This window comes from Populus alba, chromosome 13 (genome assembly GCF_005239225.2).
Source record: "Populus alba chromosome 13, ASM523922v2, whole genome shotgun sequence".
In the NCBI taxonomy this organism is placed as follows: Eukaryota; Viridiplantae; Streptophyta; class Magnoliopsida; order Malpighiales; family Salicaceae; genus Populus; species Populus alba.
In genome coordinates, this window is record NC_133296.1 from 310,664 (window position 1) to 334,563 (window position 23,900).

Below are 23,900 nucleotides of genomic sequence, written 5' to 3' on the forward strand. Positions count from 1 at the left end.
TTGCTGCACGCTCCTTTGTATTGCAGAAGAAACTGATAGAGGTCATCACATTCATTGCAAATTGGAATGGATTGCTCCAATACATCCATCGGTAGAACCTCATGTCGGATAGGACAACAACTACACCAGAAGCTGACACCCACATTGATGTCACAATTGACACTGCAAATGCGGCTAGCGTTGGCAGTGGTGCTAGGAAAGTTATCATCATCCCGAAATATGTTACACACAAAGTAAAAATGAAGAGCACTAACCACTACTGTAGGAATTCTGCCATGGATCCTGGTGATGCCCCGCCTGAGAATACAGGCGTATTAGCCCTTGTTGTAGCTGCTGTCACGGTGCCTTGAGTTGGCAATGTTATCACACTGTCTCCTACCACAGAAATATGTTTACTGCCAACTGAAGACGGTCTGCTTATCACAGAAATATGTTCACTATCAACTGATGACTCTCTTGTTGTCGGAGGAACATGTTCACTACCAACTGGAGACGGTGTTCTTGATGGAGGTTCACTAAATTTGGCATCATCCCGAGCCCACCACATGAAGCTTGGATGAGAGTTCAACTGATTAGTCATTTTGGGAACCTCAAAAGCAAATGGCACTTTGAGTCTATCCAAGTTGTAGAGAAGAGATCGAGTCTTTTAAGTCTTAAGAAGAAATGATTATCCTAGGAGAGGTGAAGATTCATGCATGGCATTACTACAGACATTTTAATATTCTGCAGATCGAAGTGGAAGTCAGATCTCTCTGAATAATATAAACTCACTAGATCACCAGTTCTATATTTTGTGAAAGGCGGCTGGAGAAATGCCAAGTGGAAGATGGAGGCAGAATGATGACAAGGGGATGAGGACAGACTGTTACATTGAAAGGAATAATGATAATCCAGGTTTTCTTGAATTTTGCATGTTTCACAGGTCATTCACTTTGTTTAGCAATGATGAAGACCATTGAACTGCCATACTAGCTTGCTAGTTGTTACCTACAAAACCCTGAATAATTTTTCTTATTATTATGATTTGTTTCTCTACATTTTCTAAATCAATCCTGGCAGAAACAAAAATGTTGACTGAGATCGTACTTGTAAAACCCGTCCTTAGAGTCAACTCGGGATAAGGCCGGGTCAAGAATGTTTGATAAAATAAATTCATCTTTAAAGTAGCGTTTTTGAACGGATTTCTTAGTTTTAAAACAGGAAATACATGGATTTCCAGTCTATTTTCACTGTCTTTAACCAAATGCTATCCAAATGACTCCAATAACCAAACATAATCACTTCAATCCTTCACTACTAAAAAACTTGGACAAATCTAACTAGAAAAACTGAGATGCTACAAGCTACTGTCTCGAGAAGCATCTAGATAATAGACTAATGGGTGCATGCTATCAATCGATGTGGATAAAATACTACTATTTCAAGCCCCTTTTGATTGTGTCCTGCCGCCCAATAGAAAAAAGAAAACAGTAAATTGACATCATTTAAAATAACAAAATCAATGAATTTTGTCTTGGTCAACCGGATTGATCCGCTGAGTCCATCAAGTTAGACTCAAAATTAGCAGAATATGAATGTTCTGATTTTGCTGCCACTATTAATCTTATAACACTTATTTCATTTCAACAAGATAATTAGAATTCACGTGTTATTTAACCAAAAACAACAAAAGATATAAAATAAATATGTTTATAATATAATTTTAAAATTAATTTTTATACTTTATCCTCTTGTAAATTAAAAAGGAACTTCATTTCTAAATGAAATTGGTTGGTCTTATGTTTTATTGTATCATGTTAAATAATTATTTCAATTCAAAAATTTAAGTTATTAGGTGAGATTTCAGGATATAATTTATATTATTCTCTAATAGATCTCTTCAAGTAAAAATCTTTTTAAGTTTGAAACTTGCACAAACCTATATTACCTTGTACTTAAATTTTTTATTAAATAAATAGGGATAGTGAGATTTGAAATCGTAACTACTTGGTCATCAAAACTCTGATATTATATTAAAAAAACTATTTCAATTCAATAACTTAAGTTTTTTATTTATATTATTATGTAATACATAAAAACCCTCCCAAAAGGAGCTTCCACTGAGAATTCCTAAGTATAAGGCGCAACCTTAGTTGAAATAATTCCAAGTACCATGAGCATAATCCTCACCTTATCACCAAGTCCAGTCCTCTAGAGAGTTGTAATAGTAATTCAAGTGGTCACACACCGCAGACAACACACGTCATTTAACTGTTTTCAACTCCCTCAAACGTGGGTGCGTTGCTTCTCTTTTATTTCCTCCTAATCTCTTCCTCCACTCGTTAAAAAAGTTCCATAATCTTTCAAAACTAAACTTGTCTTCTTAGAATTCAATGTCCAGAGCGTGAACATGAACTTGGCTACACCTAGTAGTAATCAAAACCAAAGCCTCCTCTACTCTATTGTACTCAAGTTGAAAGCTTTTTGTTTGTTCTATAAGTAGCCCATCTTTTTTCTTATGCTTACATTTATTCCCTCATCAAGTATGGCAACCATGACATTGTCTAAAATTCTTCTTTTGGCCTTTGCTTTCTTCTTCACGTACCTTGAAGGAAGAGTTCATGGAAAAACAAAACCAAATCACTTGCACATTGTTTCTCTCATTTCACTACCACCTGCTCCTGCTCCTGCTCCTGCTCCTGCCCCTGCTCCTCAGGCTTCTAGTCCAAGTTACTATACAGATTCTCCAACTCCTGGTCCTAGCCCTAATCTTGTTCGAAGTCTTGCCAACGTCTACAATGTACTATATTTTGGTGCTGTTGGTGATGGTGACACAGATGATACACAAGCATTCAAGATGGCTTGGGACACTGCTTGCTTTCAGAATGAACCAGCCATTCTACTTGCTCCTGATGACTATTCTTTCATGATACAGCCTACTGTCTTTACTGGACCTTGTAAAACTAGCCTTGTGTTTCAGGTAAATTTTTTTGTTATTGAATTGAATTTCAACAGTACTTAATTTCATGAGCAGAAGAAAAAACTGATTGAGTATTTTGCCTGTAATGAGAAGATTGATGGAACTATAATGCCACCAGATGGGCCTGAATCATGGCCAAGTAAGACGAACAAGAGACAATGGCTAGTGTTTTACAAGATCGATGGAATGTCAATGCAAGGAGGTGGTGTTATAGATGGCAGAGGAGAGAAATGGTGGAATCTACCCTGCAAGCCTCACAAAGTAAGCCATTTTACTCAATTTCTTGGTCAGTAAATTATTTTCTTGAGTAGTTCTGTGTTTTTTAATTTCTCTAGCTAACTTGCTGAACTTAGGGGCCTAATGGCGCAACACTTCCTGGCCCTTGTGATAGCCCAGTTGTAAGTACAAAACCTATGCATTCTTTTCATCAAGGGTTTCATGAAAAGGTCTATACCCTTTTATTTTTATCGAAAAATGCAGGCTATGAGGTTTTTCATGAGCTCCAATTTGACAGTCCAAGGACTTGAAGTGAAGAACAGTCCCCAATTCCATTTTCGGTTTGATAACTGTCAAGATGTCACTGTACAAATGCTCAGCATTAAATCACCACCTCGAAGCCCAAATACAGATGGGATTCACATAGAGAACACAAACAATGTCCAAATATACAATTCAGTCGTATCCAATGGTAATTGATTCCATGTCCTTGCACTTGAGAGTTGTTTTTCCATCTTTTCTATGAATCACTCTCTAAGTGCATGCCAATTTTCCTCTGTTTTCTACTCTAGGTGATGACTGTGTATCAATTGGAGCTGGTTGTCATAATGTTGACATAAAGAACATTACCTGTGGTCCAGGCCATGGCATAAGGTAATATTTAGTTGAAGCTCTAGCCAAAATTAATACTATCTTTACAAAAGATGAGTACAAAAGTTAGGCGCCTTCAAAGGGATGCTTAAGCTCAAATTTCAACTTACTAGCTTCAACTTATGGTGGACCAAGATTTTTAATGCTTATTAACCCCCTAATCTAATCAATTAGACCCGGCAACAAATTCCACGAAAATAAAAGAGGGAAATCGGCCAAGCAGCGATGAAGGAATAGAATTTAATGAGTTGACAGAGTCGTTTATTAGCATTCTATCAAGAGATGTTCAAAAAACTTGGCCAACATTTGGTTTCTGATTTTGTTGCTGCAGCATTGGCAGCCTTGGAATCGGCAACTCGAGGGCATGCGTGTCGAACATCACGGTGAGAGATTCGGTAATCAAGCGTTCTGAAAATGGTGTCCGGATTAAGACATGGCAGGGAGGTTATGGTTCTGTATCTAAAATCTCTTTCCACAACATTAGCATGGAAACGGTCCGCAATCCGATAATCATAGACCAATACTACTGCCAGACCAAGAACTGCACTAACCAAACAAGTGCAGTTCACATATCTGATATTTTGTACACAAGCATTAAGGGTACATATGATGTCAGGAGTCCACCCTTGCACTTGGCTTGCAGTGATTCAGTCCCATGCACTAACCTCGAGTTAGCAGAAATAGAGTTGCTTCCTGCTCATGGCCAATTTGTGGCAGATCCATTTTGCTGGAATGCTTATGGCGCAATGCAGAATCTTACCATCCCGCCAATTTCTTGCTTGCTGGATGGAATCCCACAATACATAGGGCAAAACACTATAGATCAGTGTCAGGATAATTTGTATTAGACCTGTATGTAAAGTAGCTAGATTTAGTTACTTGTCAGAGAAGAGAAGGCTATCACTGCATAACATGGAATTAGAGGTTTTAGTTCGAGAAATTTGCACCCTGATCCATGTTATATGAAACCTCTTGAAGAGTTATATCAAACAAGTGCGATGATTATTGGCTATCAGTTCAAGTCTTCCAATTCATTCCAGTCTAATTGTATCGATGAATTTTTAGACTACAATTAATCTAAGCATAACCATGTCTAAAGATTAGCCCGTGAAAACCATATTTTATTTTTTCCACCATAAAGTTTTTTTTTTATCAAATTTCCCACAAAAATTCCATAAATTCTCGATTAAGTCTAAAGTAAAATAATTTAATTAATTACTCAAAGTAGTTGATTGCATCTCCTCATTAAATTACTCTAAGTAAAATAGTTTAATTAATTGGTACAACTAAGTTTTGTTGTGAAGGGTTCGTGGTGTGATTCAAGAAATTACAAGGGCAGGTGCCTCATGCACATCTCCTACAATGCTTTTAAAACCCTTTTTCCCCCTCTGGTAATCATCAACGGCATTCTCTCCTCTCATTTGTTGGACAACTTTGATACTTTTCTTTTATCTTCATCATCTCTTTATGCTTTTCCACCTCCAAATATTGTTTCTTTAAACAATGGCCATATATATTCGGTTCAGCTACTGTGTTATTGGGTCTAGTTATACATTCGGGGGTGATGATAGTGGTGGTTGACTATGGTAATTAGTGGTAATTAGTGCCATGTGAGCTAGAGACTAGGCAAATTTCTCCGTTGATGATGGCGTTGTACCAAAATTAGCAACCATGACATTGGCAACAACCTTCCACGTAGGATAGTATGCCAAGCTGAGAATCCCATGAAGACAATTGCAAATCAAACCAGACGACAATTTCGACTTGCTGGGGGGGTCAGTGTGGTGCTTCTTGATATTGGAAGACAGACAAGCAGTTTGTATAATTCTTCGAGTAACATAATTGGGATGATGGCACAACAAAAGTGCAATGCGGGTTATGATCTAAAAGAGAATAGGTTGTGATTTCAAAGAATTGATTGTGAATTTTAATGTATTGATTACTTGATGTATCAATTATGTGACTTGCGTACACTGCAGCATTATTAACATGCAGCTGTCTAATTGTAATATTATGTTGTGATTTGAGTAAGCTTAGTGCTTAGACCAATGGAGCTCATATCCAAGATCGCTGATCTAGAGATTGCGTAATTGTTTTCACTTTTCAGGATGAAGTAAGCTCCTGTGAGGACTTTTGCTAACTTACATTGAGTGAATACTCTTGCTGTGGTATGTTGCCTTCATGTTGTTTTTAAGTCACGAGAGAGGCTTGTTTCTACGAAGCCATGACTATGGTGTTGAAACTGGAAAGATTAAAAGGTGATGTATTCAGCATTGTGGATTTCTAGTTCAAATTTGAGGAAATCCAACGTGTCAGTTTAAAAGGCTCAAATTATCCAGAGGAAGAAAAGGCATCAAACGTACGATAGCTAGAACTGATGGCAGAAACAGGACGCCACGAATGGAAATCAGACAGGATTACAAGGAAAATAGGACGCCAAATTGCATTTTCCATGTTTGTACCTTTTGAGAGTCTTGAAATGTAAACTTACCCTTTATATATGAGATGGGAACATGTTTTACCAAACAGGTTTCAAATCTTGAACCGGGTAGAAGTTAACTTCATTCATCGATTGCCTGAGGACTGGATACCAGAAATGCGGCATCAAGATTGATTGGCAACGACGGAGAATGAAAATAAAATAAATTCTTTCTTCATTTCATATTCCAGTTTTGAAAAAGAAAAGGGTTAATTCAACCATGAGCTATCCACAAAAACCCTTTCAGGAGCAAAGCACAAGTCAGTGGAGGTAGTAGACAAGCAGCATGTACATCGCTACAAAGATAATAGCAAATTGGAATCTTATTAATTCACACAGTAAACTGAGATTCAAGAACATTTCAATCAGAAGCCAAAACCTTTTGGAAAAGGTCGAAGAAAGTACATGAGAAGTCTTTGTGCAACCATAAATACACCTTTTTCATTCACAATACACTCATCTGTTTATTTGAACATTTCACTACAGGCACCCATCTTAACAATTGTTGTCGATGACAGGATAGGCTCAGATGCTTGTGGTGATAAAGAGCAAGATGGATGCTAATAGATCTTACTAATACAAAGAAGCAAGTACCTCCAACAAGGAAGCAGCAAATTGCATCTGAGTCTCCTCGTCTATGGTCAAGAAAAGTGGCACATGCACAAAGAGAGACTTTGTCCCATTTTGCTCTGCAAACCTAAGGGAATGGTAGTAAACATAGTTGCACACAAATCGGCCTGCATCATCGGATGTCATCACCTCATAACCTTTCTTTGCCAAGGACTTTGTGATCTCCTCAACAGGAAGAGTAGTCTGCGTGCAGCAAAAAGAAGAAACCCTTTTAGTAAGTGTAGCAGAACAATGGTAAGAATAAAGAAAGTGCTAAAATAGTAGCAGCATCTTTGCAATGCATTCAAAGATATCCAGATATCTCCACATCCTACCTAACAGCAGCATTAGAAACCAGTATGGTATTTTTTGCAACAAAAAGTATCTGCCAGCTTAAAAAAATTGCCAAACAAAGAAAAGAAAAGACGCTGCAAGAAGAGAGGATAGTTTTCTCTATATTTCATTTACTTAATCTGGTTCTGTCAAGGCAACTCCCATATATAATAAAATAGATTCTGGTTTACATAGACTATATAATATAGTTATAAGCTTCCCCTCATCCAATTTCTCTTCGTAATGCCAAAAAAGTTGCAAAGATAAGAAATATAGGGATCGATAACCACTGTTGGGTAACTGAATCTAAACTACTGTCACTGCAAATTTCTTTATGTTTCCTTTGCCAATAGCAATTGGACAGCGAATTAGTATCAAGACAGTTTAAGTTGTGATGGTTCAGCCCTAAAACATTCCAAGAAATAGATGGACAATAAAAAAGTGCCCCAAGAAAACAATCAATCGATAGCAGTTTGACACCGTAAACATAGTGATGAGGAAGTCCCAAGTAATGTCAGCTTTCAAACTGAATAAAGCACATCATTCCAAAGTCAAAGTGGGGGCCTCCAATCAAAGAAGAAAAGGCAGCTTGTAGTAAATAAAAAAAATGAAGAAAAGGCAGCTTCTATTAAACTAAAAATCAATACACACGCTCTTAATACCTCTGCTTTACATGTAAAGGAACATTGAAAAGAAACGATTGGTCATGCCACATTCTGCAACTTAGGTTGCATGGAAAAGATAGGATGTAATAGAAAATAAGTAGCCTTGGATACCAAAAACACGGTCCAATTCCAAAGAAAAGGAAAAAAAATATTTCATAATAAGATACCAAAAAACAAAGCACTAATGGATTGATTATTTATGTTTGCCAGCCGACATTGCATCAACTTGCTGAGAAATAAGGGAAAAGAAAGAGTGCATTGAAACCCAAATATACCTCTCGAACTCGTGAAATTCCACCATCTGAAGGAATGATGGGTACTTTCTGCATACCAAAACAATGGAACTCTTCAAAACGAAGACAGAACAAAGAAAAATCTAAAGGCTCTGAAAATCTAAAATAAAAGATCTTAATGATAAGTCTAACCTGTGGTTTCCATCCCATCTCATCTGGACAGCGAAAAGTAGCTTCATTGACAGCTTGATGCTCAATGGCAAATCTTGTTGCCCCACTATTGACCCCAAAGTGCAGCTGAATGAACCATGTCACAAAAACACTATCAAGCGGCATGCAGAAAACCGAAGACCTAGGAAAGAGTCAGACAAGCAGTATGCACGAAGCTTGGAAATGATTTCAAAAGATATAAGGATAACTACCCAAATAATTCTTCCAGGACTTGAAGATTCATAATCCTTTGAGTTTATGGCAGATTGAAATGTCTGGTAAAGTGGAGAAACTCCGCCTTGTCCTGCAGCCTCAAGAACATTGCAACTCCCCAGAACCACACCTTTTGGCATGCCCTTCTTCTTCATGTACTCTTTTAGATTACTAACAATTGTCTCAGTTGGGTTTTCAGCCACTCCATGGAATTTCTTGAATCCTGTCACATGGATTGTTACAGCTGGAAGCCCTTCAGACCCCATTAACGCCTCACTTGTTTTAGATTTACTTGATCGAAAAGTTACTATAGCATGAAAATTAAATTGAAATCCAAGCACCTGCAGGAAACAACACAAAAAATTGAGTTCGTCAGCCAAACTATTAGAATCAGTTAAGAATGATAGAACCTAGAACTACTACATTTACAATTATCATCACCATTCTAAAACAAATTACAATGCCTTAATACTTTGTTATAGTAAGTGACAAAACGAAAACTGACTCTCTCCTTAAATCGAAAATCCTATCAACGTTTGCTTAAAAATTACTGAAACTACATGCTGTAGACATAATTTAGCTACCATGGCAATGCATTTCAATTAAGAAACATTAAATGACAAGAACCTGAAGAATTCTACTCCTGAAACAAAGTTTCACAACTTTCTGCAACTTTGTAAGAAAAAACTGGCAATCCAAAATACTATAGTGGCAGAACCAATAGCCTCAAATCAGGATAAAACACAACAAAGGAGTCAAGTTATATCTTTATTGATCAAAAGAAGATGAACAAGACTAATCACCCATGTCAAGATTCTGCAAATAAATCTGATAGTCTAATTCAAATTCAATTAAGTACCACCCAGCTAAAAAAGATCACAACTTCAAAAGGAAAAAAAAAAAAAAACCCAGATGAGAAAAACCACTGTTAATCCATCTGAACTCAAAATTCAAGTTGATTCACAATCAAGAAACAACTGATCAAGGACCACCAGATAAGCATATATATAAAGAAAACAATCAAAACCCAGAAATCTAAGAAAACGAAGGGACTAAAAAGCATCTATCTTGAAATTCAAAAGGAAGAAAAAGATAAGACCTTTCATAAATTTTCTTACCCGTAATCTTCAAAAGAAGGAAAGTAAGAAAGGAAAGAAAAAAGGGGCAATGAATGACTCAACCACCAGGGTTATATATTGAAAAAAAAGTTGATTTAACACTATGAAGAACTGATAAAGATTCCCGTCAGTTTAAGAGAGAGAGAGAGAGATGAAGAGACGAAAAATTAACGAGATATATAGTACTTGGTTTTTTCCATTGTAGCACAAAACAAAGTTTACTGTGGATTAGCAAGTGAAATTATTATTTTGCTTTTACGTGGAAAAATTGGAAACCTTTGTGGTAGGGGTCTTTGATCTTTTTCATAGATTCACCTGACATTAAAAGATTGTTAAATGATATATTAGTTTTATCTTCTTCTTTTTTTTTAACAAAAACCAAGATACGTATTTTTTACATTAATTTTTTATAACTTTTAAGTTCACGGAGGAAATTCTAGTATTTTTTTAAGTTATATAAAATATTTTTTATTTAAAAAATGTTGTTAGTACATGTTCATTTATATTTCAATAAATAAATGGTGTTTATGTCTTTTAAGTGGCACTTATAACGTCTTCCAGTGATTAAATTTATTTTTGTGTTGTTTTTATAGAACCACCACGTTATTTTCTCTAATTATGTAGCATATGACGGCAAATAACTGGTGATCCATTGTAAATGATCATTTTTTTTATTATTATTTCTCTCTCTTTCTTGTACAATTTTTTTTTCTTTTAATTTTCTAATTTTAATCTTTATACTTTTTATTGTTTATTTTCATCATTTACTTTTTTATAAAAAAAAAAAATATGTTTCAATTCAATCCTTAAAATTACAATTTATCATATATTATTTTTTTTCAAATTCAATCATTATTCTTTTGATTTTTAATTTTTTTTCTTGGTTTTGTTGTTAAAATTTTATTGGTTAATAATTTCATTATTCAATCAAACTCTATGTTGTTTTTTTTTTTTCAGTTTAGCCTTTGTTTTTTTTCTTTTTGTTTTTTTTAACTTAAACGTCTAATTTAAATTTTTTTGATGACCTCTAATTTATTTTTTATTTTGATTTTCATTCTTATTTTTTTTTTTTTTCAATTTTATCATTTGATATTTAATTTTTTGGAAATTAGGCTTCATGGTTTTTTTATTTGTAATGTTTTTGATCTAACATGACATGGATAACAAGTTTGAAAACTTAATACAATTCGTCATCCTTTTTTTAAAAAATTATTCCTTATAAAAAAGGATTGGTTTTGTAATTATTTTCATTTTTTTTTTATCAATTTATTCCGGTCTCATAACTTAGGTCACGGGTTTTGCAAACCTTTTTTGAATAGAGATTTATTTTAAAAAAATATTTGTATTTAATTTTTGAAGGTTTTTTTTATTTTATACAAATGCGCTTTATTTTATAAAAAAAATATTTATTTCTAATATGTTTAGCATTGCATAATATTTTTTTATTTTATTTAATCAGTTTTATATGTGTTTTTATTTCTATTATTTTTTTTTATTTTAATAAATAAATTGACACAAACGGGTGAATATTTCATTTTACAGGATCAAGTATCTTGATTTATATTCATTTTTTATTTTTTCTAGATTCTCTTTTAATTATTGTTAATGATTTTTTTATTTTCATAGATAATTATTGATTTATTTGATTAGATGCTTGAATAAAATTTTTGATTTATACTTTGAATTTTTGATGTAAAAAACATGTTGAAATAATTTTTATATTTATTATAAAAAAAAAAATATGTAGCTAAGCATAAGTCAAGTAGCTAATATTAGTATAAAAATGTGAGTTTATGGTGGAAGGGTCACTTTCCAAAGACCAAAAAAAGAAAAAAAAAATTGTATAAGGCAAATAATAATACATACAAAAAAAAATACATGTAATTTTAGGTATTTTTATCTATTTATATGATTGTGGTAGCACAAAAAAGGACTTGCATTTGCTAAATACATAGAGAAATGGAAAGGCACACACGCTCAACTGGACCAAAGAGATAAATTTAATTGACTGGTGCATGCAATAAATGGAGTTATAATTACTGGTGAGTTCTTTGTCTTCATTCTAGGTACTATGAATTTAGATTTTAAGGTATTTTAGGTGTTCAGAGACAGTGCACATTTATTGGATTGAGTTTTAAATATGCTATTTTAAAAATATAAATAGGAATGGGGATCCAAAATGTTGGTATATTATATTTAGAAATAGTAGAATTATATGTTTTATGATTTCGTTTTTTCACCGTGGTTTTGGAGATTTGTTCTCAATCTCAATTTCTTGAGTTGGAATTTTAAGATTTAAATTTTGTAATTATTCTAAAAAATCACTTTTCTTGAACTCATTTAAGATAAAAATCCAACTTTTCTGGAATACAACTAAAAAAAAAAAAAACTCAACTCCCTTAAATTTAACTTAAAAAAAAGCTCAATTTCACGAATATAAATATATTTTGAATTCCTACTTTCTTTATACTCATTATATATATAAAAATTATCCAAAGGATCGTCATATTTCCATTAACATTAGTATTGTGTACGGAATAGTATGTAAAAAATCCTCTAAAAACACACTATATTTTAATCAATATTAAATACATATGTAGAGATATTTTTCATTTTTAATATTATTAGGGTACCATTATGTTTTAGTCTTTTCTTTACATAAAGAGACTCACATGTTATAAATAGACCATGAATTTTTCAACCAAAATAATTCAAAATCTTCCATTATTTACTGCATATTTATTTCTACAGTATCTCTATGTAATATTTTTTGCATTCTCTCTCGACTTAATCATTGGATAATCTGTAAATTCACTAAAATTTTTATTTGCAAATATCATACACTTGTTTCTAATCATATTGGCTGAGAAATAATAAAATAGATTATCAAAACTAAAAAATTAATTGATGACACAAATCTTTCACCTAAAATATTGATTTCTTGGGACAATTATCAAGTACAATGTGAGAATGCACTTTTAAAATCATTTTAAAATAATATTTTTAATTAATTTACAAGTTAACTTGAAAATAATTTACTGTCAAGTAAGTAAAAGAAAACTATGGATCTTAGGGCAGTAACCGTGTTTCAATAATTTCCGTGTTTCAATAACTGAGGATGGTCTTAGCTCAGGCCTCAGGGTCTTCCGGGTTGTGGACTCTCTCAATCAAACTATAGGTTATACACCTAGAATTAAGAATTCATGACATATTTATAAGAAAATATATACATGGTGAAGGTCCAAAATTATTTCTCAGATATTAAGAAATGCATGGTGGTGAAAGGCAGGCACATGTTCCACATGGAGTGAAAGGTGTGCTCAACGTTGTGTACTCATTCATTCATTGACCCGTTCGCAGGTGCAAAAGGCACTTTGGTCTGCCGGAATAATAAAAGTTACGACGAGTGTTGTTTGTTTTTTTCTTGTTTTCTGCTAGCCGGTGATTAATTTGTCGTGTTTTTTTCTGCAAACTGTGCATCAAATCTCTTTGCTTTTATCGTCACCAGCTCATTTTCTTTCGTTTTAACACCGCCACTACTGCTACTTTGTCTTTGAGTTTTGTCTTCAGGGCAACCGACTTGCGTGTCCATCACATCAATTTAGACAAATTCACAAACACAAACGAAAACCCTACAAGATTAGCTTCAATTAACCAGCTGATAACACATTACTTTAATTTCAAATGATTTTATCTATTTTTATTTGATTTGAGTATTTATTTATTTATTTTTATTAATGTGGGTGTCCGGTTAGTTTGTGGATGTCTCTATTAATTTTACAAGCCCTGAAATTAATGACCATATAAACCTCTAATTGTTATCATATTAATAATTATAAAGCTCAAATCTGAAACTACAGGGGAGTAAACTTCTATGTCCAAAAAGTAAGCTAGGTTTAGTTTTAAACAATGCTCCATCTTTATCTCTGGAATTTAAATTTTTTAGTGTTGCTAACTTTTTAGATTTAAATGTTTGGATTGTATTCACGTTTGATTGTACTAAAGTTTAAACATGGATTTGAATGTTTCTAATTTTTATTTGGTTTGATGGTACTCAAGTTTCTAGACCAGAAACATTATCTATATATTTGATTTGAGAACATGGATATAATCGCAATCATGTCCAATGTTTCTAAACATGCATGAAATCTAAACTAAATAGTGTAATCTCTCTCGATTCATTTACTTTCAATAGCAATTAAAGGATTTAATTGGAAGCTTTGGCCCCTCGAAGAAGCTGTGATTTTTGCAAATGATGCATAAGTTGTTGTCCGTCCATGGTGTTCGTCGTAGGCTCTAGCTCTTACTTTTATTTATTTATTTATTTACAAGAACAGAATACTCCATGCATCACGTAGGCAATGCCTGGAATGCATTAGACTATTGCTTAGAATACCCTTTTTGTTTTTTTGTTTTTATTTTTGCGCTGAGGAAGAGAAAACAGAGAGGCCAAGTCCTTGCAAAGGCTATAGAGTTTGATTACTGTTTTGACACAGAAAAGACAGAGATAAAAGGAATAGAAAGAACATCTTTTCCCCTGTTTTTATGTTTAAAATTTCGATCATATATTGATTATATTCTATGAAATTTCGATCATCATGGATTGGATTACCAACTTGGCTCAATCATGGAGTCAGCTAATTAAACAATAGTTTATTAATCTAGATATTTGCAAATTGCAAGAAATAAGAGTGGTTGTTTGTTGACTAATCAATGCTTAAATATGCAGCCGACCTTATGGATGAGGCCATGACGTGACAAGGAGGCATGCAGGTTGATTAATTGCTCTATATATATATAGAGAGAGAGAGAGAGAGAATGAAAGCACTTGTACACATTAAATTATTTAAGAATGGAAATTTAATTATATAGATTATACCGGTGCCTTACCAAGAGTTGAAGATTTTTGTTGCTTGATAAGTAAATAGTGGTACAATAAACAATATTTTACTCTCGTTTTTTAGAGTATCTTTTAATTAAATAGTGAAATTGAGTGTTCAAAAAATAAAAAATAAAAAAACAAGAAAAACTTGTTTTTATAGTAGCCTTTTGTATTAAAGAATCAATTCAATCAAAAAACTTAAACTGTTAGGTAAGATTTCAGAAATATAATTTATATTATTTTTTAATATTTTGTACATTAAATGAGTTATATATTAAAAAAAAAAATCTACCTCAAACATTTTTTTTAACCATAAAAACAAACAATACACTAATTACTGACCAAACAAACTAGTTAATTAATTCTAATCATGGCCAACTAAAATCATGGGCTGATTACATATACACCTTCTATATAACCCGAGGTGATTTGATCAATTTAGTTTCTCTATATATAACACCACAAATGAAACCTCAAATCTTCAATCTTTCTTACTTTTTCATGATGGTTGAATCTTCCTACTCTAAGCAAATAAAGGTTTTAGAGAAATCATCAACATCCAACCCAATTTCTTTTCTTGTGACATTCAAGTTAAGCTAGCAAGGATAAAGATATTAATATCAAAAGGTTTTTAGAATGTTTCTGTTTTATCAAGTCCACCCATAAAATTATAAATCAATTTAGTTTTTTTAACTAAAATAATTTTGATTTGATAAAAAGAATTGATTGATATAAAACGTTAACGAATCATCGATTAACCTACTAGCTCGATTTACAACTTTGTCCATGGTAGCCATACTACTAAGATCCAAGAAAAAAAATATCATCACTAACCTTCCAAAATACCACAAGCACAAACAGCCCATTGTAATTCCCTGCTCACGTTTTGTACTAGATCACCACGTAGGATCCACACACCCATCGGATTAACAACCAATCAACCACCGGAAAAGTTCCCTTTACAGTAATCTAATCCACTACAACCAGTTTCACCCATCCTCAACTCTCTCGCTCTTTTATCATGGCTAATAGAACTGAACCTTTACTGTCAAAACCCCACTAAAACCCAGAAAGGATGTCACTTTCTTTTCCAACTTTATCAATACCCTCTTGGGATTCTTCAACTTCTAGACCCATTCCTCAATGTTCAAGTTCTCTTAATGTCTCTGCTGGTAGCTTGCAGGTTAGTGATACTTTGCGTTTACACTTTTTGGGTTTCTGTAAGTGTCCATTTGAGTGTATTTAGAAGTTTGTTGCTTTTTGTGGTTTGTGTTAGGTGGTGACAAAGAATTCTGGAGGAGGTGCTGGTTTATGTAGAAGGTTTTGTGGATTAAAGCTATGGGTGATTAAAAGATTCAATCTTTGGAAAAAGAATAGGGAGTTTGGGCCTTTGAAGGAGTTCATGACTATTAAGTATCAAAGTTTGCCAGATGGTTAGTCATTCATTGTTAATTGTGATCATTGTTACTTGCGAATGCAATGTGTTGTCAATTTGAGTCCAGTTTGTGGTGAAATATTGTGTTAATGGTTCATTACAGTAAGAACTTGTGTTTAATTCATCATACTAAAAGAAATAGTTTGTGTTTCGTCTAAAGATTCATTGTTGAATGTGATCATTATTAATTTTACTTGAATTTGTAGTGAAAGTTTGTTTCTTCACTGTAGATCGGTTGAATAGTTTGTGCGTGACAGTTTGTATGTCGAGTGTCGCTTCGTGTTTATGATTTTTTGCACCGAAAGTTTGTGTTTTGTTGTGATTATTGCTACCAAAATGGTTGTATGTGTGTCAATGTGAGTTGTTGTGAAAGTATGTTTTCTGCGTGAAGATTCTGCTGAAGAGACTAAAAGACTTTCGAAATCTGAAGAAAGTTCATTGCATGAGCTTCAAGCTGATCCCTTCACAAATGTGGTGCCTTCACGAAGTCATTCCTTGAATCATGCGACTGAGGGTGGTAGAGGGCCTTCTCTCTGCATTGCAGTTATTGGAGCTACTGGTGAGCTTGCAAGGGCGAAGATTTTTCCAGCATTATTTGCTCTGTATTACAGTGGCTTTCTACCTGAGGTGAGGTTTACTCTGATGTCAATACTTTATGTTTCATTTGTTTACATTTTGTTGGCTTTACTTTATCTGCTAAACCCGGTATGTGGCCATGCCTCTATCATAAAGGGAAAGGCAGAAATACATGATTTAACCAACTTAGCTTTTACTCCAGTTTGCACTTGTATTTTCTCTCAGTTTGACTAGTTCTGTGGATGCAGGATGTTGTCATCTTTGGTTATTCAAGAAAGGATTTGACGGATGAAGATCTGAGATCCATTATAGCTTCAACTTTGACTTGTCGCATTGATCATCAGTATGTTTCTTTTATCACCTTACGAGTTTTCTTGTGTGCACTCAAGTGCCCCCAATTTTTTATTTTTTCAAACATTAATTTTGTCAAACAATGTGCCAGAATGGTCAAAATGTGTAACTATTTCTTCCAATTTGAAGTTGATCCACTCTCATTTGAAAGACCATTTCAGTCTTTCTGAACCTCCTTGAGAAATGACTAATACAAACATAGTTAGTGGCGCATCAATAAAATCTCACAGCTTTAGGTAACAAGTGCAGTGCATTGTGAGAATATTTGATATCCACACCCGAGGCCTGTCAATTGAGTTGGTAATACCAACCACAATGATGCCTATTAAGATATTCTGTAAATTGAAGTAATTGCTAGAAATAAGAATATAAATAACTGCACGCATGCTTATGTCTCATGGTTATCCATGCATCACAGACGCTCAACTTTCCATTAATGATCAAACTTTGGAAATGTTTCAGACAGAACTGTGGTGACAAAATGGAAGCTTTTCTTAGCAAAACTTACTATCTTAATGGAGGTTATGATAACTGTGTCGGGATGTCAAATCTAAATGCCAGAATGGAGCAAATTGAGGTATTCGTATACTGACGACACATGCTTTCACCTTAAAATTTGATTTCTTGCTATGGAGGGTTTTTGTTGACTGTACAATAGATTAACTGGATTATTTGATAATTGATTCTGTAATAGTGTAACCAATGCAGGGGGGATCTAAAGCAAACAGGATATTCTACCTATCTGTGCCACAAGAAGCACTTCTTGATGTTGCATCCTGTCTAGCTGATAATGCCCAAACTTGTAAGGGCTGGAATCGTATAATAATTGAGAAACCTTTTGGGTTTGATGCACTTTCTTCTCAACAATTCACAAAGTCTCTTCTCTCTAAGTTTGAGGAGAAGCAGTTATACAGGTGCCGGTCGACATTATCTGTTCTGTGTGCTTGAATATGCCACCTGTTTCATTTATTGATATTCATTCAATAATCATGTTTTCTTTTTATAACTATTCACTTTAGTTGATGTTTGACTTATAGTTTGTGCACTTCAGGATAGATCATCTCTTAGGAAGGAACCTCATTGAGAACCTTACAGTGTTAAGGTTCTCTAATCTGGTCTTTGAGCCATTATGGAGCCGAACTTATATACGCAATATACAGGTCAGTTTATTTATCTTATCAATTTATTTGGCATCTATGATGTGATAAAACTCGAAATACACCTTTCTTGAATATACTGCTCAGTCACTGAATTGTTCTTGATAATTCAGATCATTTTGTCAGAAGACTTACACTCGCAGACAAGAAGGTTACCATGATCAATAATTTCTTTGCTAGAGTGCTCAGTAAAGTGAAATATGGCAACCATAGGTTCCAAATTCAATATTTGATATTTTTCACTATTTTATGCAGGTATTTTGATGGTTATGGGATCATTAGGGACATAGTGCACAGCCATATACTTCAGACAATAGCATTACTTGCCATGGAGCCACCAATAAGTCTTGATGGAGAAGATATTAGAAATGAAAAGGTAATTGATCATTAGATGCATGCATCGTGAAAACAACCATCAATTCATCTTATCGCATTGAAAGCTTCTTTTCAGGTCAAGGTTCTAAGATCAATCCGCAGATTGGATCCTAGTGATGTCATTCTTGGTCAATATAAATCTACTTCTGGAGACAAAGTAAATTTAAACAATTTGACACCAACCTTCTTCGCTGCTGCGTTATACATCGATAATGCACGCTGGGATGGTGTGCCTTTTCTAATTAAAACTGGCCTGGGACTCATCAAACACAGGTGAAAAATTAATTGTGGAATTTGTGTTCTATATAATTAACAGTGATATAACTTCTTAGCTTCATCAGTCTTTTTGCTAAAACATAACCTGCTCCTCGACCTAGATTGCTGTCTAATTGTGGCACCAATGGTCATGCCTACTTTTTGTGCATTGCTTGAGACTTGATTTTGACTCAGCCTTGAAGTTAATTTAGTGTTTAGTGATTTATCTTCCAAATGGGTCTTGATAAAACAATCAGGATCTCTCAGCAAAAGAAAAGGAAAAAAGAAAAAGGCAACCAAAACCTGATTTAGATATAGAAAGTATATAGTCTAATCTTTTGGAATAGAGAGCTTACTTGAAGTTTGCATCAAGTTAGGAATTGACAGATTAGCTTCTTCTGAGAAACTTTTGTAGATAAAATATTTAGAAGATTTAAATTTTAAAAGCCATGGTGCTTTAATTATGAGATTGCTTGATTTCTCCTTGGCTCTTCATTGTTTTCAAATTGAAATACGAAGGTTCAAGAATCCAGACTGTCACATTCAGGTGTGCATAGCTGAACTCTTGAATTTTATACTGAATGAAGCTAGAGAAACAAGGGGATTGTGTGGGTTATTTATATGCGCATGCAATTTGTGTTCTTTAATTTATGTGATAGTAACCAGGGAAAGCAAATTGTGTACTATTTGATTACACGATATTGAATTTCCTCACCATGATGAACTACATGATGCAGAGTGGAGATACGTATAAATTTCCATAATGTCCCAGGAAACCTTTATCGTGAACGCCTTGGGCATAACATTGATCTGGCTACTAATGAGCTGATTCTGAGTGATGCACCTGATGAAGCTATCCTGGTCAAGATTAATAATAAGATTCCAGGACTAGGCTTGCAGTTGGATGCTTCTGAACTTAACTTGCTCTATAAGGACAAGTAAGCACTTTCATGTTGTAAAACTTGTTCTGTTGAAACTCATATTTCCTTGAGCAAAGCCAATTCAGCACCCACTTTGATCTATAATTTGATGTCTGGCATACTCTTTATGTTAATACTCTAGGTATAGTGCGGAGGTGCCCGATTCATATGAGCATCTTCTTCTTGATGTCATTGATGGAGACAACCATCTCTTCATGAGAAGCGATGAGCTTGCAGCTGCATGGAATATTCTAACTCCAATTCTACAGGAAATAGACAAGAACAATGCAACACCAGAACTCTATGAAGTGGGAGGTAGAGGTCCAGTTGGACCATATTACCTTTATGCAAAACATGGGGTTCGGTGGATAGACGACTGAAGCTTGTTAAAGGCAATAAATCTGATGTTTGAGAACTACTGATATGCGACAGGCTGTATACAATAGTCTATCTATCTGGACTGCAAGAAATAAATGCTTTGAATATCATGTAAAGTTGGCACTAATTTACTGAAATGCGCAACCAACATGTTTCCCTGTTTGATTTTCTGCTACCAAATCCAGCTGCCTCGACTAGCAAAATAATGGCCTGTCAAGGGCGATTGAAGCCTCTTCTCAAAAGCTTCAAATTGCCATAAAATCATGGAGAGATGCTTTGAAGATCTCTACCCGTCTTTTCTTACAATTTCTGATGTAAGATTTTCAGTTCCATGCTCTTGAGAAACCATAAATTTCAATCATTTGCTTTGTATCCTCCAATATCATGATGTGCTCCACTTTCAGGACTAGAGCTGTGTTTGATCCACTACCCTTGCATACCCTGTTATTCTGTTTTAATACATGGTTGTATAATATTAAATATATTAAAACACAATTGATTTTTTTTAAATAGCTTTTTTTTTCATTGGAATGCATGTATGAAAAGATGCTATATTTATACTATCCAAGAAAAGCTATATTACTAATTTGGCTCGTCCAGCTAACTTCTTTTCTCCCTCCCCTAGAGATGCTCTTACACTGTGTACTTTCATGTCAACAAAGTTGAACAGTGACCCTTTGCAGTTCGGATTTGCCAGCCTAGCGTGGCCCATTGTAAGGATATTCGTGTGAACAGCATAATGTTTAAAATTCAGCAAGAACAATGTGAATGCAGACACCACATTATTGTAAGGATTTCTCTTTTATTTTGAGTTGAAAGGTATCTTTTTTGTGCGTTAATTCCGGCCGACTCTGCATTAAAGCCTATAATTGTGTTAAACCCATCCTGACCTGACAGGTTAATCGGAGAATTCTCGAATCAAAACTCAACCAATCCTTATAAACTCGGTAAAACTCGATTGTTAGCGCCCATCAAACTCATAAGATCTGCACCGATAAATTCTTTCTAAGAAAAAGAATGGAAGGTTATCATGAAAAATGATCGATGCAGGTAATCCAAATCTTTTTCCTTAGATCGAGTATGATAGATATTGACTTGAGTAATTATACAAGACACCTCTGGCTCGCCAGTTAGGTTTACGACATAAATCCAGAGGCTTAAGATCACCATCCGGTGCCCATGTGAATACAAAGAAGGTCAATAATTATGATCCAACTCTCCTCTCTTGAATCTATTAATGCCGAACGATCTCCATCCATTGCAATTTCAGATTCCTACGAAAGTAGTTGGAAGTTTCTTATTAGGGAAGGTGTTGTTTTTATCTCACAATTCTGTGCTTGATGACGAACAGCTAACAACTGGCCAAATAGACCCTCAACCGTTGCTCTCAAAGAGTTCATCTTTGCCTGAAGCCAAACTTGATTTGCTCCACAAATTTCATGTTAGGTTTCAAGATGTGCTCATCTTAGAACTTAGAAGACGACAACCACAAATTTATCCTACCAACAAAGTATTAGATCATCGCATGACGATAGCTGATTAGTTGCAACTGTGATGGATACTTGCTATGAACAAGATGAAAACAAAACAAGGAGACTTGTAGCGTGTAAATTAAGGTGAGGCAGACCCATCAAAGAATTGTCACAGAAAGTCTGCCCGCCCCCATGGAAGAATTTTCAATGATGCTCGAGTAAAGTTATAACCATTATTAGTTAATTAAACACTTTTAAATCTGTAATTGAAAGAAAGCAGAGACCATGGAAGAAAAAAGGAGCCTTGATATAGACACTGTAAGAGTGTCATGGTGCTTGCATCAACGTTTAAAAGTTATGCAGAAAGCATCCATCATTGGCAGCAGCCAGCGACTTTGTTGCCATTAATCTTTTCCATGCCCAGCACCCACAACAACATCATCCAATCTTACTAGAGGACAAGAGAAAACAGTCGTCGTCTTCGTCGTCATCATTATTAGATTTTTTCTTGATAGGAATATTCTTAAATCAGTTGTAGTACATCTAAACTAAATTTATTTCTTTCTGATTGAGTTTCAAGTAGAGTATCGATGTCTAAGTAAACTAACGCATTCACATTGAAATCAAACAAGAATTTGCGTGTGCGCTTTGCTACGCGTCAGATTAAAAACTAATAATTGCATAAAAAATATGACTGTTTTTATTTTTATCGTGCATACGATGAAATATTTAAAATGAAAATTAAAAACTAGATTAGCTTATAAGACTAAATTAATCAACCACTATAAGCGTTAATAAATACAAAAATAATTAGTATTACTTGTTTGATCTAGCGGGTCAAGAGCGAACTGGACGTCCAATTCAAATGACGATCTAGTTCAAAAACAATTCATGTTTTTGTCGTTTTAACCTTACCTAGCCCTAGTTTAAATATGAAACAAAGAATTGTCAAAAGAATAAATTGAAAAAAAAATTTAGAGGGCAAAATGAAAACACAATAACATGTTATATTAATTTGGGTTAACACATGAAATTTATAACGGACACGATAAATTGAATAATCTAACTATTTCATTTTCTTTCCCTTATTCTTTTTCTGGTTGGGCCTTAATTGGATCTTAATTGAACATAGATTGAATTAAATCTAGAAGTAAATTGATCAATCTAAGAAACCCCAAAAACGATCACAAAACACAAAATCAAATCAGGTTATATATTTTTTCCATGATTTCAATTTATTTTTTAGGTAATATTAATATTTTAAACAATCACCATTGAGATATTTTCATCAAATAAAGTTATGTACACTAATATCAATCAAATCAATTTAAAAGCTAGGATATGTGAAAACAATGATTTTTTTATCTTTATGTCGGAATCAACGAAACTCTCTCCTTCACAGCCAGTGAATAAAAAATAATAAAAATGAAGTTATTTACCAAAACTGAATTTAGAAAAATATAAAGGGTCAAAAAGGTGTGAATTTGGAAATTAGAGGATTAAATTGTACCTTTTGCACCAACTTTAAACTCACCACCTATTTCCAGGGCCCTTTCTAAGTTGGTCCTTCTCCTTTCAATTTTGTCCTTATCCAAAAAAATATGAAGCAATTTGCTATTAACTTTGCAATTAAAAGACTCAATTGCTGGGGAAAAAAAACCAAGGGGCCAAAATAAAATAAAATAAAAAATTGTAAAAAAAACACTGCTCAAATCTACCACGCATGTGTGAATAGTAGTACTTCGCACTGTTACAGACCTATTTCCGTTTTAAGTTTAGTTTGTTGTTGTTATGTTATATGAAGCCCCAAGCCCATTTATGTCACAGATTTATTATGATACGTTCAGTACCCCATCGAGTCAACTCACACGGTTTGTAGTCGTTGGCTCACTAGTCACTACCTGTAAGTGTAGAATTAATGTGGTTTGGATAGCCTACTTGCTTATATGCTAAGATATGCTCTGTAGTCTATTGCTTACGCTTCTGTCTTTGCTTTTGTTTCTGTTTGAGGAAATAGCTATAGCTAGCCTGGCATGGAGAGGGAGACAAAGAAGAGGAAGATGGAGTGTATTGAAGAACAAGAAGGACAGAAAGAAGATGAAGACGGAGATGAAGAGAAGATGGAGAAGTTCTTTGCCTTGCTGAGACGCAACAAAGAAATGCATGATCGTATAAGAAGAAACTCAAATGGAATATTTAAAGAGAGAGAGGAGATCAAGCTGAAAGTGGAACAAGAGAAAGTTATTGTGAATTGGAATCCATCATTTCAGCCTGAAGATTTCTCGGAGGATGGCAAGGATGGCAGTCAGGTAGCTGGTCCTTCCGACAGAAAGCATGAGGAGAAGAAGAAGGACAAGGGAGAAGAAGACACTGAATTGGACCTAAAGCTTTCATTGTAGAGATAAGGGTGGGC

At 34.2% G+C, this 23,900-nt stretch overlaps 3 protein-coding genes across 4 annotated transcripts; 2 read left to right on the plus strand and 1 right to left on the minus strand.

The window, feature by feature from the left end:
* Nucleotides 1–2,533: 2,533 nt before the first annotated feature.
* Nucleotides 2,534–4,808, plus strand: LOC118060898 (polygalacturonase At1g48100). Its single transcript, XM_035074207.2, has 6 exons — nt 2,534–2,959; nt 3,053–3,220; nt 3,313–3,357; nt 3,440–3,647; nt 3,748–3,829; nt 4,158–4,808. The coding sequence occupies exons 1-6, from the start codon at nt 2,534–2,536 to the stop codon at nt 4,672–4,674; spliced, it is 1,446 nt and encodes a 481-aa protein (XP_034930098.1). The 3' UTR covers nt 4,675–4,808.
* Nucleotides 4,809–6,610: 1,802 nt separating this feature from the next.
* LOC118060899 (uncharacterized) lies at nt 6,611–9,901 on the minus strand. Of its 2 annotated transcripts, none has more exons than XM_035074208.2 (5): nt 9,687–9,901; nt 8,568–8,909; nt 8,338–8,442; nt 8,188–8,235; nt 6,611–7,118 (listed from the first exon to the last, which is right to left on the minus strand). In XM_035074208.2, exons 2-5 carry the CDS (start codon nt 8,832–8,834, stop codon nt 6,879–6,881), a joined length of 660 nt encoding a protein of 219 aa, XP_034930099.1. In that variant the 5' UTR covers nt 8,835–8,909; nt 9,687–9,901; the 3' UTR covers nt 6,611–6,878. The 2 variants fall into 2 exon arrangements, with proteins under 2 accessions (XP_034930099.1, XP_034930100.1); XM_035074209.2 differs by lacking the exon at nt 9,687–9,901 and adding an exon at nt 9,196–9,421.
* A 5,442-nt stretch (nt 9,902–15,343) lies between these two features.
* Nucleotides 15,344–20,525, plus strand: LOC118060900 (inactive glucose-6-phosphate 1-dehydrogenase 4, chloroplastic). The gene is made up of 12 exons (XM_035074211.2): nt 15,344–15,751; nt 15,845–16,001; nt 16,395–16,630; nt 16,828–16,922; nt 17,393–17,507; nt 17,639–17,844; nt 17,982–18,090; nt 18,201–18,238; nt 18,343–18,463; nt 18,539–18,735; nt 19,455–19,655; nt 19,780–20,525. Exons 1-12 carry the CDS (start codon nt 15,644–15,646, stop codon nt 20,015–20,017), a joined length of 1,821 nt encoding a protein of 606 aa, XP_034930102.1. The 5' UTR covers nt 15,344–15,643; the 3' UTR covers nt 20,018–20,525.
* The last annotated feature ends 3,375 nt before the right edge of the window (nt 20,526–23,900 follow it).